This window comes from Lepidochelys olivacea (assembly GCF_965140295.1).
Source record: "Lepidochelys olivacea isolate rLepOli2 genome assembly, chromosome: 16".
Taxonomy (NCBI): domain Eukaryota; kingdom Metazoa; phylum Chordata; order Testudines; family Cheloniidae; genus Lepidochelys; species Lepidochelys olivacea.
Window position 1 is genome coordinate 18,265,396 of NC_140426.1, and position 18,896 is coordinate 18,284,291.

At 42.5% G+C, this 18,896-nt stretch overlaps 1 protein-coding gene across 1 annotated transcript in view; it reads left to right on the forward strand.

Annotated features, from left to right (window-relative positions):
* The window catches only part of CFAP77 (cilia and flagella associated protein 77), a 102,010-nt gene that overhangs the window by 69,637 nt on the left and 13,477 nt on the right, over positions 1–18,896 (forward strand). Inside the window, exons 4-5 of the mRNA XM_084650239.1 lie at positions 13,553–13,655; positions 17,021–17,122. Coding sequence (XP_084506365.1) covers positions 13,553–13,655; positions 17,021–17,122 — 205 coding nt within the window. The remainder of the gene's footprint in view (positions 1–13,552; positions 13,656–17,020; positions 17,123–18,896) is intronic.

Here is an 18,896-nt window from a genome sequence, read left to right on the forward strand (position 1 = left end):
CCCAGAGAATTGTTTTCTACAAACCATGTGGCCAGCTTTGTTGTAAGAGTCATAAAAAGGACATTTTTCATCTCCTTTTTCATTCTCTCTCTCTTTCTCTTTTAGTATCAGACATAGATTTATTCTCTCCCTGATGCCTGTGGCATTCAGAGTTGGGAGGGGTCAGGGGAGGCGCTGATGGGACAATAATAGATAATACAGTGGTTCCCCAGGGTCTTGTCCAGCTCCATAGCCTATCCATCAGCAGGCAGTGCTTGTGCCAAGGTCAGCACTAACGAGGATGTGGTAGGGTCCCGGCCTCCCCCATGGGGCATCCTCCAATCAGATTTCTCAGATTCATGCTCCAGCTTCTGATCTTTACAAGAGCTACCTTGTGTGAACCAGGATTTGCAACAGAGAGTGTGTCCGCTGAGTACGAGAGCTGGAGTAATGGCTGGGCTGCTGCCGATGCACACGCTCAGGCCCCTCTGAATTGTAAACAGGTTTCTGTGCTTTCTCTGAAGGAAAACGGCCGTCATCAGTGTTGCCTCCTGCAATAGCTAAATACACCCTGGCGGGGTGAGAATCTCCTACACAGAGTGTAACATACCTACATAATGTTTGCAGATGATGGTTACCGTTTCCTTTGCATTTATTCCCCTGGCACCTTCACTTTAAATAAAACCTTGCTCTGTGGTGTTAGCACTGAAAAATGGGTCTAACATCTCTGTCCAGCCATGGTACTTATCTTGCCCCTATTCCTGTAGTATCTGAGCACCTCAGAATCTTTCATATATTTATCCTCAGCACCCCAGTGTGGTAGGAAAGTGCTGCTATCCCCACATTACAGCGGAGATTTTTAAAGGAATTTAAGCCCCTGAAGATGCAGATAGGACCTAGGGGGATTGTTGTTTAAATCAATAAGAGGGGCACGTAGGTGCTGTTGAAAATCCAAGTAGACACCTATCTGCATTTTTAGGTGCCTAAATGCCTTTAAATATCTGATGAAGTGACTTTCCCAAGGTCATACAAGAAGTTTGTGGGGGAGCAGGAAGACTTGGGTTCAATTCTCAAGTCCCAGCCAGTGTCCCAACCGTATGGCAACATCTCCACAGGTTTTAGTGACAAGTGTTTCTGTGACCATTACTGTGACTGGTGTTAGTTTCTCCCTTAGAGAATGCTCATACTTTGCCAATGCGCCACTAGACTCAACATTCCTGTCAGGAAGTAGATTGAGACACAAGAAATGCATTTCACTATTGGACTGAATAGGAAATTAGGAATTTCTAGAGTTGTTGTAAGATAAATATGATCACTCTGGTTTGCTCTTGTGAAATTAACCTTAAAAAAATCAGGACTAACCCCAACTGGACAATCAGCCAAAGGCAACATGTATTTTCTGTGTCCTGACCACCATCCTCATGTTGTCAAGAGAGAAACTTCTGTTTCAAGAATAATTCTTTTATTATATTGGAGACATTTACATTTCCTGCTAACTAGCTGTAGTGTTGCTAGAGGGTGATTCTCTTTTATAGCACACTGCAGTTCTCCTAATTGTCTGCACAGTGCTTTGAACATGCAAAGTGCTCTGTAAAAGCTAAGTATTGTTATTGTTTTTAAATAACTTTGAGTGTACTCATGCAAATATTGGTTCTGGTAAAATATGGATATTTGCTGCAGTTATGGTTTCTACTCAACTTCTTCAGGCTCTTGGATATTTTTCTTTTTAAGAGAAAATGAGCTGTCATATCATTGTTAATGTACAACCAAGTCTTGCTTATTATGGAAGGCATGATGAGTAAGGAGAGCAGCATATGGCCTTAGTGTTAAACTTAAGATCTAGATTTCTTCTTATCAAATAGCTCATCCTGAATAGCAAAAGAAAGGGGAAAGAATTTGCCTGCACACATGTGTAATCCCCTTATGTGGTGTGTGTGGGCTTTGATTGTATATATATTAGAGCTGGTAAAAAAAAAATTGGTAGAATTTTTTCAAACAGAAAATGGCTTTTTGGATTAAATGGAAATTTTCACCAAAAAAATCTGGTTTTTGTCAAAAAATTATGGTTTTACAATGAAAACCTGAAAATTTTAGAAGAGAAAATTTGATGGAAACCAAAAAAATTGGAGTTTTTGTTTAAATGTTTCACAAAAAAAGTCTCTACCAGCCCTAATATAGATTCAAACACTTTATTTTTGCTGTAACTATTCTTTCAGTACCGAGTGAAAGTAAAGGCCCCTACGACTGGTTTCCTCAACTCTTCTTTCACTTGTTGATTTTGATGGTTGCCCATCGAATGCTGGTGCTGGTTAAGGCTCAGCCAGAGCAGAGCACTCCAACCTGCATTTCAAACTGTGCTTTAGGAACAAGGCCAGCTGGTTTGTAATGGCCAGCTTCTAGAATAACCATTTCCTGCCTTCGTTTTTCAGAGAGCAAGACACAGACTTTCAAACAACTATGAAGGAAAAATATAGATATTTAGTTTCCTTACCCTCTCTAAAGATCAAAAGGTTAAATTGGTCACAATTACAGCTGAGCTGCCTAACAGCGATTGCACAACCTTCAACATGTGAAGTCAGTTATTTAGTGGACGGTAAGAGCTGGACTTAGTACCCTGTATATAAGATATGGGCTTGTGCGTGTGCTTATGATTGGTATGAGGGTGTCTCTTGTATTCTTAGCTTGGGAGAAAACAGTAAAGCAAATTGGTGCTCTTGTAACTACGTATACTCCTAAGTACATCTATGAGCATCTGATAAATCTTTTAAAGTGTATGTTTACAATGGATTTTATTCTTTTTACTGTCCTATACGTACGAGCCCTCTGAGCAAAATAACGGATCCTCCAACACTTCGAAAAAGAAGTTCTCTCATTGGCTGCCCACAGTGAAATAATGTATGTTATTTCCCCATCCAGATTCCAAAGAGTAGTAGAGAAACACTGGAAATTCAGAGGAATCTGCAGCAGCACAGATCCAGCAGCCCCTGTGTAGGCAAAACACCCACTGATTTCACTAGGAGATTTGCCATCATAAGGACTGCAAAAAATTGGTCCCCATTTTTATTTAACCAATTTGTCTCTTCTTATTTTCTTCAGTGGTTAACAAAAAGTGAGGATAAGTGGAGAGCATTTAAAAATGATCTTTCTGGCTTCTCTATGGGTTTATTGCCAGGGCCCATTTAGAGTTCTGTGAAGCTGTTAAGGTAACTTTATGTTCTGCAAGCTCCTTAGGAAAATAAAGAGGCAGGACATTAATGCCCTGCTAGTTTTTCCATCGTTCTCATTAGGAATACGTGTGCACATGTGTAGGGACTTTTGGAGCGGCTAATTGAATTCACCCTTGTGAAAATGTTAACAAATTGTAAATGACCTTTTATACAAATTTAGAAGTCAAGAATTTGCTGTTAAATATATGTCCCTCCTCTGCCGTTAGCTTTTATGCATAAACCACAATTAAAAAATAACAAAAAGCCCAGCGGCCCTCTTTCCTAATTAGCTGCAGAAGTCAACGCTTGTGAGTGTGGTTAAGTGCCTCAATTACTTCCCCCTCCTCTTGACTGTCCTTGTTAGAACAGACAGGTCTGCTGGCCAAAGGGGAACAATTAAAGCAAGCGAAAGGCAGGCAGTGTGCAGGGGGATGGCTGGGCTATGCCTGCCTCCCAAGCAAGGGCCATAGCTGTAATCATGCCCCAGATTCCTGCTGGGCTATACAGAGAGACAAATTAATGGTGGATAGATAGCTAGTTCTAGCTCATCAGTAACAAGGAAGGGTGGGGAGCCAGCATAATACCACCGCTAGTGTAGTCGGCATTTTCCTGTGCTGTCCACCTGCCTGGGCAGCCTGGTATAAAGCATTAGCTCTTTACTATTATTTAAATTGCTGTCACACTGGGGACCTCGATAGGACCAGAACCCCATTGTGCTAGGTGCTATATAGACCCACAGCATGTCTGCGGCCAGGGCCCATCATATGATGACCTGTAAATTGTGATAACTGTCAATGTCAGATCACATTTTTACATCTCCATGTCCTGACTGTTAGAGAGCAAATGTCTGTCTCTGTGTCCCTTCCCCATCTCCTGATTTCGGAGTTGTTAGTCTAGGCTCACCCTAATGGCAAGAAAATAAAGTTCCATCTATTTTCAAAAAAAAGAAAAATGGAATGAGGAATCAACAGAAAACCCCATTTGCTTAAGGCAATCTGCTGCCGTCTATGGCCTTGCTAAGGACACTTTTGCTTTGAAGAGGTCCAGGAAATGAATTGGATTTCCCAATGAGGAATCCACATCGTAGCACCAGTTCCCCAGTTAACATTCTGAAGCCATCTACAAATCACAAGTTCTTGCTCAGTTAGTGGGCACACAGAGACGAGTTCAGTAGGGAGAAAGTTGTTCAGTGAGTATCCAGATGGATAATAATAATAATGAGGATAAAGAAGTAAATCCAGGCATCTTGCTAAGAGGTCATTCTGTAAATGTGTTACTTTCTCTCCCACTGGGAGGAGCAGCTACTTCTCCGCAGTGTGAGGATCCCAGCAATTAGCCCCTTGGGAGTCATACTGCAGGAATGGAGGCTGAAATTTAAGCCAATCTGACCATACCGTGGGCCTGCAGTATTGGTTGCACTGTTGTGACCTGGACATTTTCCTGGCTGGTGTGGTGTAGCAAGATTTTAACATGTCATGTCCCACCATGTAACTAGAAATGATTGTTTCCCAAAAACCAATTGCCACCAGATATTTACACTGCATCGACATGGAGGGTAACTCATCTCACCACAATGCAAACAAACTCTTTCTGCAACAAGGAGAATATTCACGGAAAAGATACAATAAAAGGCTCATAAGGTGCTATCCACATTTACTGTCTCACAGCACTTTACGACAAAAGCAACAAAGCCAGAAGCTAAACAAACAGTAACCCAAAGCCAATAAAAATAAGACCTCAGTCTCCTTAGACTTTGTCTACAAAGGCAGTGAGAAATTCAGAGTTCCTGATATCAGAAGGGAACAAATTCCACAAAATGGCGGCAACATCAAGAAAATGGCTCCATCGGACTCCTACATATAGAATTAATGGCAGCCTCAGGTCAGAGAATTGTAAAAAGTGGGGTTAAGAATAAACGGGTCTAACACATTTAGGACGTACAAGGGGCCTAAGCCATGCCAAATTTTAACAGTAAAAAGCAAGATCTTAATGTAAACATTGATTGCTCCCAGAAACCAGCGTATACTCTAAGGCAGGAGTTATATATTGTCCTTCAGAAGCTCTAGTATAGCACATATGGTACAGCAAATGAAATCACCCACTGTCTGGAGACATGAGCTTAACGATAAAGTTTCAACCCTAACTCTTATCTTGGGCTTTGGTTTTATCAAGCCAGTCCCCTTAGGGCTGAATTTTCAGAAAATCTGCAAATCGGTCCGCGCACCCTCCCTTACAAGCCATTTTGCACACCATAGGCATTAAAAAAAGCCTGAGTTTGTACTTGCCAAGTTTGCATTTCTCGCAATGTTTGGAAATTTGGCCTTTACTGTGATCTTTGCCAACTGGACTGTGAATGAGGAAATGCACTGCTCAGTTCTAGAGGAGGAGGAACTGGTTTGAAAGAGATTTTGCCAAGGAGGGTCCAGCTGGAAAAGTCATCTATTCATGCACTAATCTGCTGCAGCAAAACAGCAGCTAGGGCCTGACAAACCAACGCAAACCAAAAATAATAGGACTGGGCCTACATTTTTTGCCTGCCCCTGTTGTCCTGGTGGCATCTCAACAGGACATGGTTTTATGTAGCTCGTGTGCTGCACCTGTCATCCCTAAATCTAAGTTTTCCTGGCTTTTGGTGCATTTAACTCCTTGACATCCGAAGTCAGTTGTACTGATGAGTAGTCTCTGAACAGCAGCAGCAGCCCAGTCCCCAAAAGAACTCAGCTAAACTCAATGTTCATTTTACAGAATCTGTTCTGTACACATTTCCATTTAAAAAAAATTAATTGATTAAGCCATCAGGAAGGTGGGTGACACCATAACTCATCTAATTGTTTGGTGCTATTATGGTCTATAGCATAAATACCAGGTAAGGCTAGCTCCTGCTCCTATTAAAGCCCTATTTGTCATGTACAGGTTTTTGCAATAGGCCCTATCAGCTGCACCCTACATATGGGTGAATCCAGTGACAAATTCTGTCATTCTGCTCTGCCTGCCAATTTATCTCATTGATTATCAGTGGGTGACCTGTAATGTAGGAAAGGCAATATATTGGAACTCAAATCTACCAGGACAATTCAAGAGCTCAATTTTGCCCTAAATGTTTATATCTGATCTGCTTTTGACTTACACTAAGCACAGAAAAGCATCTACAAGTATAGCTTTTACCCTTTTACAGCAGTGATCAAACCAATTGTGCCTTAAAAAATTCCTCCTGAGCACAGTCCTTTACACCAACTTTTTGCCAAATGTGATTTTTTTTTTTAATGGACAGTGTTTAAATCTTCGAAAATAAGTTTGAGGGGAAACTGTCACAACTTTGACTACAGTGGTGCCACACTCAGTCGAGTATTGTGGATAGATTTAAATTTCATCGTAACAAAATAGCTGTCTCCAGTGGAAGGAGCATCAAGAGCTAAATGAGGACCCGTCTTGAGCTGAATCACGTTGAACAGACCTCTGCACTGTCATTGATTTTCTGGGAAGAAAAAAAATGCCTCTGGCTACTAAACCAAATTAGTAGTCACTGATGACCAATTATTTTGCCCCACTGTGAACGGAGAGGAGTACTAAAATTCCAGTTTGTCAGACCCAAGGCTCCCTTCTCAAACACCTTTCAACAAGCGTGTACCGAAAGTCCCTCAGAAGGTTCTGACGGCTCCCTATTTTCTGCAAGTTCTCGTTCTCCACAAAGTTTTAATGAGCGGCAGATATGATGATGGCCTGCCGTAAAAGGATCCCGTCTAATCTCGGTAGAGCACTATTGGGCAGAACGCATGAATCATAGCTGTCAGGATTTATACACACATACACAAAGAAAGTGTCAGACTAATATTTGCAAATTATAATTACCATTTCTCTTGCATGTCCCCAGTGCCTTCATTTTAGATAAATCCCGGCTCCGTGGTATCGGTTGCAAAGCACTGAAGGATCACATTGCGGGGAATAGATTTAACTAGTTTGTAGCTCATTTAAGGTCTACACCATTTCATTTTAATGTGTGTTAATACTTTATTATAGTTAACATTATTTTTACAGTAAAAAGAACCCATTAAAAGGCTGAAAGTTTCTTTTCCAAGAGATTTCTGGCAGGAGAGTCTACCACATCATATAACCAAGTTAGCAGGAGCCTGTCATTTCTATAGAATGTAGTTATAAATCCTGTCTCTTGAAAATAATTTAGCAGAGGAGTCTATTAAAGACACAGAAAATGTTCCAAGGGTAATAGTTTCGAAAATGTGCATAAATAAATTTTAAACTATGTAGGAAATGTCAGCATTAGAAATGGCTCGAACAAGGTGACTATAAACGGAAGAGGCTGGGTTTTTTCCACAGGTATAAATAATTTGTTACATCACATCAAAACTTTTCTCTCCTCTCCTTCCCCTGGCAGGGCCCTTGTGCCAAAACAAAGAAGATCTCACTTGTTGTGAAGGAGCTTTGTTTTAATCCATAATAAATGTTTTGACTGGCTGCCGCCTCCCACCCCCCACACAAGCATCTGCAAAACAACAACAACAAAGTCTGCCTGATTTAGAACAATGGCATCTGTTCCCAGACATTTAATCAGGGCTACAGGAAGAGACTCCTCTCCTTGAGTAACACTAATGTGAAAGTGAATTTCCTCTTAGGTCTGGCTGCAGATGAGATTTACTGCATTAGTGCCAAATCCTGGGCCCATTGAAATCAATGGCAAAACGCCTAGCAACTTCGGTGGGACCAGCATTTGACCCACGAAGAGTGGGTTTCCCTCTGAAGTTTCTCTGGTTGAAGTTATTGTTGCTGAACTGTTCTTTTTTCCCCCTCCTCCACTCCCTTTTCCACATTTAGCTCATAGAGGATCTTGGAGAAACAAGGTGGAGCATCCACAATGAAAAGATATAGTAAGCCCCTGCTCCAGCCAAGCACTTGAGCATGGGTGTAACTTTGAACATGCGAGTCACTTAAAATTACACATGTGCTTAAAAGCCTTGCAGGATCAGGACCTCACTGTAATTAATCACAAGAGGGAAGGATCCCTGAAGAAGAAGATCAAACCCAAATTCATCTTTCAACCAGTAAATTCAACACAGTTAAATAGTCACCTCCGTGGAGCTACAAGACATGCCTCTGTTGCAGAACGAATAACCAGAGTCTGTATTCAAAGCTTCGTGGAATCCCTACCACACTTACACCTTTACCCCCTATGTACCATGTAGAAGTGAAATTAGTGCTGGTAGAAGGTGCAGTCTTGACAGCCTTGAAGACTGAATCCCTCTGTTTCTTGATGACACATATTCCAGTGACACTGGCAGCACAAGCTTCCTCCCACCCTCACTATTGTGCTTTGACCCTAGCCTGGGTTTCATATCCATTCTGAGAGGAGCTGAATATACAGTGGGGCAGCACCCTCTGTCTGTTGGGGGGGTGGGTAGCAACATCACACAGCAGCAACCCTTCTGAACAATGCGGGAGGGAATCCCAGTGGACCAGAAAGATGGTGGCCATAAAGTGACACACCAGAGGGAGTGGATTAGATGTGTCACCGCTCTGTCCCCAGTTTGATCATTTCTGTGTTCCAAATGTATCTTTCTGCACACTGCAAGCCAATGCAATCAGTGATGCTTTCTGTTCCTTTTGTCACACTGGTGGGTACTGTATTAGCAGCTTTCCGATGACGCAATATGCAAGCACCGCACCATTGGGACAGTGGCTTGCACTATACCATCCAAACAGTAAATAAAGGGCGATCAGCCAAGCAGCAAACAAGTTAATGTGTGTGGCTTTGTATTGTGTTTTTGCCAGGACTAAACAAACGTACCCAGGTAGACTGAGTTACTAAACCAGGCTGTCAAATTTAAGTTACCTGCTCAAGAGTTGCCAATTTTCCCCTGGGGGCCCTCTCCTGTGGATAAAGTGTGCTCAGCACCTCACACAATCAGACCTGTTCTGCATTTTCTTTTAGTAAATTATTTTAGTATCTAATTTGCCAAGCTCCCTGATTAGAATGTAGATTCAAATCAGAGGGAGAAAAGGAAACCAAGGGACAAGTCAGTGTAATCTTTTGTGTCGTGGTGTCCCCTTGCTAGCCAGCTGGTGAATGGTTAGAGTCAGCAGCTGGTTGGTAAGCAAATGCTTGAAAAGACCGACCCCAGCAGCATGTGATCTATGAAATGGTAGATTTGTAGAAAGATGTCTCTTCCCATACAAATGGCCTCTGGGGGTGTACATGGCTAGATTGGGCATCCAGTATCATTAGAAAACACGACCATAGATTAGGCTGTTCTGAAGCATGTGGCGTGCAATAATTAAGTAATAAAAGTCACCGCAGGGGTGAAGGAAACAGAAACAGAAGAGTTAGTATTTGCATATACACTGCTGGCATCCTTCTGCACTATTAAAAGATTCTCCAAGCACGAGTGGCATTTAAAAGCTGGTTGCTACTGATTTCAGACTGAGTCCTGCTGGAAACTTAGAAGCATAAGAAGGGAGTGGTTCTGTGGACCAGAGGACATGCTCTCTCCACAGAAGACAATCTCCTGGTGCAGGAGGATACAGGAGTAGCCCTGATTGCTAGCCAGTGGTGGTAGTTTCTTGCTGTTGATGCCACCTAGCAGTTGGCCTGGACAGGCCTGGAAGAGAGCATTCCTATTGTAGTAGTGGCAACTAAGGCTATGCTACAGGAGTAAGCAGAGCAGGGTGTCTGGTGGCTACATATTGTAATAGGCTGCTGCTGCTGCAATGGAAGAATTCCTCATCAGAAGGGTGTGTGGGGAGGAGAATTTATAAAAATAGTAAAATCAAGATCCCTTCACTTACTCATCATTTAGCGTTTTTAGTTTAACATTTGCTGCTGGAAATACCATCATGGAGTCGTAGAACTGGAAGGGACCTCAAGAGGGCATCTAGTCCAGTCCCCTGCACTCAAGGCAGGACTAAGATTACCTAGACCATCCCCGACAGGTTTGTCTAACCTGCTCTTAAAACAAACAAACAAAAACCTCCAATCATGGAGATTCCACAACCTCCCTGGGCAATTTATTCCAGTCCTTAACCTCCCTGACAGTTTGGAAGTTTTTCCTAATGTCCAACCTAAACCATCCTTACTGCAATTTAAGCCCATTGCTTCTTGTCCTATCCTCAGAGGTTAAATAAAATTTTTCTCCCTCCTCCTTGTAACCACCTTGTAAACTGTTGTGTCCCCTCTCAGTCTTCTCTTCTCCAGACTAAACAAACCCAATTTTTTCAATCTTCCCTCATCGGTCTTGTTTTCTAGACCTTAATCATTTTTTATGCTTTTCTCTACACTCTCTCCAATCAGTCCACATCTTTCCTGAAATGTGGCACCCAGAACTGGACACAATACTCCAGTTGAAGTCTAATCAGCACAGAGTAGAGCGGAAGAATTACTTCTCGTGTCTCGCTTATAACACTCCTGCTAATGCATCCCAGAATGATTGCTTTTTTTGCAACAGCGTTACACTGTTGACTCATATTTAGCTTGTGATCCACTATGACCCCCAGATCCCTTTCTGCGGTACTCCTTCCTAGGCAGTCACTTCCCATTTTGTATGTGTGCAACTGATTGTTCCTTGTTAAGTGAAGTACTTTGCGTTTGTCATTGAATTTCATCCTGTTTATTTCACACCATTTCTCAATCATGAAACTCACCCTGAGGAAACGAACTGTATTCACAGTAAGGATGTTTTCTGCTTCCTTGCTATTGCTCCATCTTTCACATTGGTTGGTGAAATTAAACCTGCCCTGCCTCCTCGGACCAAAGTCACAAAGAAGGAAGGGTGCAAACACACAGTTCCGATTCTCACAGCTTGCCACTCTGGCTACTATCAGCTCAATTCATTTAGCCAGGATACTAGCTGAGAAGCAGCTGCCTTTTTACTCTCTTTATTCTTCTGTTCCTCGAGGCTTAGCTAAGCCATGTGCTGAGCATGTTACCTCTGGCATCGTACATGCCCTGTACATGCCTCCTGGCGGGAGCATTTCACCATTGTATCCGTTCACACACAGCTAGTGTAGTGGAGCCTGTTGGGAAGCCACATCGAAAACACTGTATTTAGTGTGATATTAAAGTCAGACTTTTACTATTAAGACTCCATCCCTCCCCCCCAAAAAAATAAAAAAAATGAAAAAAAAAAAAGAAGGTTCTCCCAGTTCTTTGCCAACTTTAAGAACTTTATTTTAAAAGGCAGGATGTGTTTGGTGCACATGGAGAACGCATTGGACTGGAACCCAGGAGATCTGGACTCAGTTGACAGCTCTCCTACAGACTCCCTATGTGACCTTGAACAAGTCCATTTAATCTCTGTGCCTCAGTTCCTCCTTGGTTAAATTGGGATAATAATCCTTCCCTGCTCCCACATTTTATCTGAACTATTAAGGTGTTTGGGGAAGGGCCTACCTTTTATTTATGTCTGTACAGGGCCTAGCACAATGAGGCCCTGATTTCAGTTAGGGCCTATAGTCAGTAGTTCTACAAATTAAAATTTTGTATGAGCTTCAGAGCAGAGCCCCGCAACCCAGCCCAGACCGAACAGGACCCAATTACAAGTGTCGGGTTCAGGTCAGCCCTTCTCCTCCTGCCCATAGGGTTGGTGCCAGGGCAGCTTCCTACCTTGCTCCTGCCAGCCAGCACCATCTTGCTGTTGCAATGCAGAGTGAGTGTGCCAAGGAATCACAGCACCTCTCACTTCACAACACACACAGCCCAGGCGGGGGCAACGGCAGGCAGGAGCGGAGCATGGAGCCACCACTAGGCCAACCCCATGGGCCAGAGGTTGCAGATGCACTGACTTAAGTTGAGGGGAAAGAGTCGGGGTCAAGTCAGAAAATAATTAGACTCTTTTGGGCTTGGCTTATGTGGTCTTGGATCCAATTTAGATCTGGGTCGGGCTTAAACTTAGGCCTGAGTACACCCACCACTTCAGACATCATCACTTGTAATGATCACTAAACTGCCGTGTCAGGGATACCGTAATCTCTCTCTTTTGTTTTAATTGTATTTCCTTCCCGGATATAGTAGTAGTTGTTTTGTATGAAGTGTGGGGAAGGAGGTAAAAAAAAATAGAATAAAAAAACAAAAACAAAGCAAAACAGAAAATTTGAAGAGCACCTACCATGCTAGGAATCAGGGTGTGAAATGCAAGGCCTGCAACTGGATTCATGCTGGGGGCAGGGGTAGCTTTGCCATCATTAGAAATTTTAAAATCAAGATTGGACGTTTTTCTAAAAGATCTGAGCTAGTTCAAAGAGGAATTAAATCCGTGGCCTCTGTTATACCTCAGGTCAGGCCAGATGACCACCATGGTCCCTTCTGGCCTTGGAATCTGTGAATCTTTGTGCAGTTTGTGTGATGGGTTCTGGCTCCTCTGTATACTGATTGCAGGGATCGAGGTCAGTGAACGATGAGACTGGGAGACCTTGGCCTGAATGTCTATTTTCTTTGTCAGTGAGGAGGAGGTTTTTGGTTTTGCTTTTCAAGACCTTCCTCTCTGAGCACAAATGGATCATTTTTCTGATGGAACATTTCAACTCTCGTTTAAGTTGCTTAATGGGCAAGGTGTTTATCAGCATCTTCCCTTTGTCCCGCTACAGCTGGAAGCCCCTCCTACGCCCAGTCTGCCAGGCCTTCAGTTCGGCCCTGCTGTTGCCTGGTTCAGCTTCTTTGGCACATGGGAGGTCTGATGGACTTCAGAGCCTCTCATCACACCACCTCACTCTTTGTGCCCCTTTGTTAATTCAGAGGCAACTACCACTCAGATGGGTGGGGAACGACTGACAAGGCAGGACTTCTGGAGGCCTGTCAGGGCCAGAATCACAGCTCAAAGCTCTCGGATATTGATGTGAAGGCTCAGCACAGCCTTTTATCATTTTTCCCTGAGCTACTTGGTTCCCAGAATGGATGCCCCAAGTCCAGAAGGCTAGAATGTGCTGTCTCTAAGTTCTTAGCTGGGTCCCAGACTGAGTTGTCAGGCAAGGTGCTGCTGCGATCCTTCCACCATACTAGAGACCTTTATTGCTGGAGATCAAAGCTGCCCCAATATTGTGCAGAAAGGCACATTTGGTGATCGGAGTGTGGTGAATGCACTAGGGAAGCTTACACTATATATTGCGTGGTTATCTTGAGCAAATACTATACATGGGGCATTTAGTGCTGTGTGAGCGTACATGATACGGTTTCTTTCTGCAGCAGGGCCCTCTCATCAAAACAGATTTTCGTATTTCCAGCAGAGATGATATAACCATAACATTCTCACCAGTCGCATTTGCCATCCTCTGCAGACATAAATCAAAGTCTTTTTTAGAGGGACCAAACGGGTGTACCCGTGGGATGCTTTGGCCCATTGTGATTTTATCGTCTGAATGTTTTGTAGGCCTTCCACTCCCCTCTTCGACCTTCTCCAGCACAGGTACAAGGAGGTGTGGATGGAGCAACAGAGGGCAGTAGCCAATACCCAGCAAGTGGAAAAAAAAAAGGTAACAGCACTTTGGATGTAGTATCCCTCACTTCCTGTCCTAAACTTGTGTAGCTTTGCTGACCACTGTTAAGCCACTGCTTTGTTCCTCCCCAGAGTTGGAAACATTTCAGTAGTGGGTGGAGGGCACAGGGCTTTTATACTCTCACTCCCTAAGAGTGTAGGGTTTGAGAGACATGCCTCAGCCCCTAGCAGCTCAAAAAGGTTCCATGGTTGGGCCAGGACTCTTCCTACAAAGCCACTTCATGTAGGCAATGCATTTGGAGAACAAGAGCTGCTGGTAAGCAAGGTCTCCCTACATCCCCTTTTTATTTTTATAAATACCTGTGGGATTTTTCAGGGCAAAAGGCAATGCCCTAAATGTCAGTTGCTCTAAGATCAGTGATAAGTTTAAAGATGGAGCTTTGGTTCCCTGGCTGCTAATAGCACCATCAAAACAAAGCAAAAAGATCTTAAAGTACTGCATTTTCTGCGGCAAAGCATTTTCCCTCTGCAGAAATGTCCGTATTTCTCTTTTTTCCTTTCCATTAAAGTCAGCTTCGCTTCAGCTAGCAGGTATCTAGAGCATTGTTCTATGTCAGCATACACCACCATAGCTATATAGTGCAAATCTCAAGATTTGTACAACTGAGTATATGTTTTAGAGACGGGGGGAAGATTTTTAGAGGTATTTAGGCACTGAAAGAGGCAGATAGATGCTTAATGGGATTTTCAAAATCCCCTTGGCACCTAACCCTGAATGACTCAGTAGGAATTAGGTTTCAGAGTAGCAGCCATGTTAATCTGTATCTGCAAAAAGAACAAGAGTACTTGTGGCACCTTAGAGACTAACAAATTTATTAGAGTATAAGCTTTCATGGGCTACAGCCCACTTCATCGGATGCATAGAATGGAACATATAGTTAGATATAGATATACACACATACAGATAAGTTGGAAGTTACCATACAAACTGTGAGAGGCTAATTAGTTAAGATGAGCTATTATCAGCAGGAGAAAAAAAAATGTTTAGTGATAATCATGATGGCCCATTTAGGCAGTTGACAAGAAGGTGTGAGGATACTTAACTTAAGGAGATAGATTCAATATGTGTAATGACCCAGCCACTCCCAGTCTCTATTCAAACCCAAGGTAATGGTATCTAGTTTGCATATTAATTCAAGCTCAGCAGTTTCTCGTTGGAGTCTGTTTTTGAAGCTTTTCTGTTGCAAAATTGCCACCCTTAAATCTTTTACTGAGTGGCCAGAGAGGTTGAAGTGTTCTCCTACCGGTTTTTGAATGTTATGATTCCTGATGTTAGATTTGTGTCCATTTATTCTTTTGCGTAGACACTGTCCGGTTTGGCCAATGTACATGGCAGAGGGGCATTGCTGGCACATGATGGCATATATCACATTAGTAGATGTGCAGGTGAACAAGCCCCTGATGGCGTGGCTAATGTGATTAGATCCTATGATGGTGTCACTTGAATAAATATGTGGACAGAGTTGGCATTGGGCCATCTTGATTATCACTACAAAAGTTTTTTTTTCTCCTGCTGATAATAGCTCATCTTAACTAATTAGCCTCTCACAGTTTGTATGCTAACTTCCAACTTATCTGTATGTGTGTACATCTTACTATATGTTCCATTTTATGCATCCAGTGAAGTGAGCTGTAGCCCACGAAAGCTTATGCTCTAATAAATTTGTTAGTCTATAAGGTGCCACAAGTCCTCCTGTTCTTTTTTCAATAGGAATTAGGAATCTAACCTACCTAGGCAGTTTTGAAAACCCTACTATGCCCCAATCTGCATCTTTAGATGCCTAAATACCATTTAAAATCAGGTCCAAGGTTCCCACTGTGATTGAAAACCCTCATATCAATTAAGGTGAATGGGCTTGATTGTCCTTAACAGTAAGGCCTCTTTTTCGCTGCTGCAGTGGGAAGCGGCTTTTTTTTTTATGACAATTGGGACCAAAGTCTTCTGACATTCCGGAGTCCTCAAAGGAATTTTATCTTTACCCTGGGAGTCACAGTGAAAGATCTCAGAACAATGTCACCCCCAGAGATGGACTCTGTGCAAGTTACTTGGGACCAGTGACCATCCTAACATACGTTCCAACATGTGTTAAAATTAGTAAAGGCATCAGCCCTGATCTAAGCATTGCTTGTCTGTCTCCAGCAGGCAGAGTGGTCGTCCGAGTGTGAAACACTGCACCATTATATGCAGCAATATTGTAATAACATTTAAAAGCAGCCAATGACTGGTTTTATTAGTTAATGGCTCAAGGAAGAGTTGAGTTAATATGGTAATGACCAATTTCAGCGGTATTATTGCCATTACAAAGTATGTTTTATAGTTGAAGTGCAAGAATACAATGTTTTTAATTAGCAGCTAGTTTACAGCTGCACTGTCTGGAATGTTGGAAAATACATTGCTACCTGATCTATTAATGACTGATTTTTTTTTAATCTTAGAGAGACTATTGTGTTTCCCTCCATTTTCTCAAGAGTTCCTGAAATCTGCAGGCATCTCCTATTGAATTAAGGAATGCAAACCTAAACACTAGACTGCACTTAGGTGATACAGAATCCCAGGTTTCACCATATAGCCAAAAAAGTTCACAAAATCTGTAGCACTTTGTGTGTCTATCAGGTGCTACAAGCTAAGCATGGTCATGCTAGCATAGTACTTGAATGGCCAACAGTCAAGAAATCCACACCTTGCAAGATGGACTCTTCTTCTGGGTCACTATTGAACCACTGCTCGAGCATGGAGAATAGGGCTCTGTGCTGGTCCCTTTGGGATGGAGTATAAAATAGAGGTCCTGATCACTTTTGGTCACTAAGAATCCCATAACCATTTTTGCAAGAGTAGGCCCATTAACCTTTATGCCCTGCTCAGATCAGAACTACATCATCTGCTTATCTAAAATCCCTCTGCCTTTCAGTTAAATGTGGATAATTTTCTTCTTTCTCTTCAGAACAGCTGCCCTGTTTCACTCCAGGGGTTGCTGCACCATAGTGATGAGGAAAACAATGCTTCTGCATGGTTTTATCAGCTTATTACATTTGTTGAACATTGAGGTTTTCCTGAGCAAAATGTTCTCTGCATAAATGCCAGCTAGAGTTAAAAGTTAATATGAGAGGAAAACTGAGACCCATTAAATAGGAGTATCCCCTTTACCCAAAGGCTGCCTCTAAAGACCATCGATCCAAAAATGATTTATCAAGAAATGTCTTTAATTCCCAAAATTATAATTCTGTCGGGATGAGGTCTAAATTGCCACTGCATATTGGAGATCATCTTATCCATGAAGGCATCTCTTCACTGGAATAGGATTGTTCCCAGGTGGTTATTTCCCATATTTTATTTGCCTTTAGTTGCAGAAAAATAAAGTCTATGAAACTCGGACCACGCTTCTCAGAAAACCACCACAGCCTGTGAAATTGGATTCCCTTTGGCACATGCCCCACTTTCAGAAGGTATGATTGGGCACCTGCACAGATACATGTGTACCCCATTTAACACTATACAACAGTGTGCTTGGTATTATTGTACAAAGCAAACAATGAAGACAGCCCTTGCCCTGATGAGCTTGCAATCTAAAGCCCCAGTTTTGCAAACACTTACACATATTTAATTTTAAGCATGTGAATTGCCCCATTGACTTCAGTTGTACCACTCACAGGGTTGAAGTTAAGAATGTGCGTGTTTGCAGCATAGGGGCCTAGAAGACAGATATGGAGGAAATAGGAACCTCCAAGTCACTCCCTCCTTCAGGCTATTTGTTTGCCAAATTCTTGTGAACACTTTCAGCAGCTTTGCCAGATTAGAAACGCATCTTTTTATGCCTCGCTCTTAATACGAGCCAGATCTTTTATTCTTCATTAATAACTGAACCTCAAACGTACCCTTGAAATGAGCAAGCAATACTGTTCAGAAAACAGGCATTTACAAAGTGTGCCATCTTGTTGCTTAGCTCTATAAATAATTCATACCACGCCGGGTTAATTTGGTTCAAGAAGTATTGTTACCCTGAGAATTACAGGTTTCCAGAAATGTCTGCACTCTTGGTATTCCTCTAAACTGTCTGATTGACAATAGTCTCCTTGAGATTGAATGAAGGGTCTGCTGAGGTTTATAGAACCACATGACACTTACCTAATTTGATCCAGATAAGAGACAAGGTTAAGGTTTCATGTCCTAGCATGGGATCTAAGCACCTCGCTGTATTAATCTCTGCCCCCCCGTTGCACTCTTGGGTGCTTTTTTGAATTCTGGGATGTTTGTTTGTGGTGTAAATTACAGAGAGACCGCAAGTACAGAGCCAGGGGGCATTTTACAAAGAAAACGAAGAAGGGAGCTAGGCTGAAGGGGAAAACAACTGAAAGCCTGAGAATCCAAAACCTGTGGGGAGTTTACATGGCCACATCTGGCATTGATAGATACTATTATAAAAAACCCCTTAGCATTGGCCACCATTTCGGGGTGGGGGGGGGAAATTAGTTTTTGCAGCTACGTTGATTTAAACTGCAGTTTAAACAACGAAGAGGATTCGTGGCTTCCTGAAGCTAATCTACTTACACAAGTTGCAGAGTTTCGACCAGGAAATATGTTTTGCACCACCTTGATGTATGCCTCTTACGTCCTGCCTAAGTCTGTCCTATTAGCATATGCCAGTAATCATTTATCCCAGCTGCCTGTCAGCTCGGAGCTGCTACTGCAGCTAATGTCAGGGAAAGAACATGACCGATCGCTGTTAAACAGATTGTGCAAGTCACACAAGATACTGGGGCATGCCTTTGCTTTATAGCTCCTTTCACCCTGGACCTTTCCATCACTATTCATTTTTCACTCTCTCTTTCTTTTTCACTCTCCCCCTTTTGTTTTGTCCGTGAGAGTAGTTGAGTTTTTATATATTGCCCACACAGGCAGTCTCATGCACTCTCTTTTCCAAGCTCTTCTCTATCTGCTCTTCCCTTGGTCTGCTGGGACTGTTCCATTTGTGGGATCCAGGCCTTAGCCAGTTTTCTGTAGAGGCCCATCGATTCCATAATCCTTCTATTTCTTACTACATTAATCTGGAAAGCGTTGCTTCTCCCCAGCTGCAGATATGATTTGCTATCAGTCCATATGAAAACTTAGATTGGGAAAGGCAATGCTCAACAGGGCTTCAGAGCAGGGTTCCCATAAAGGGAAATTAAATATTTCCATTGTACGGCCATGAAACTATTTGCCAAGTTAATACAGCAATAA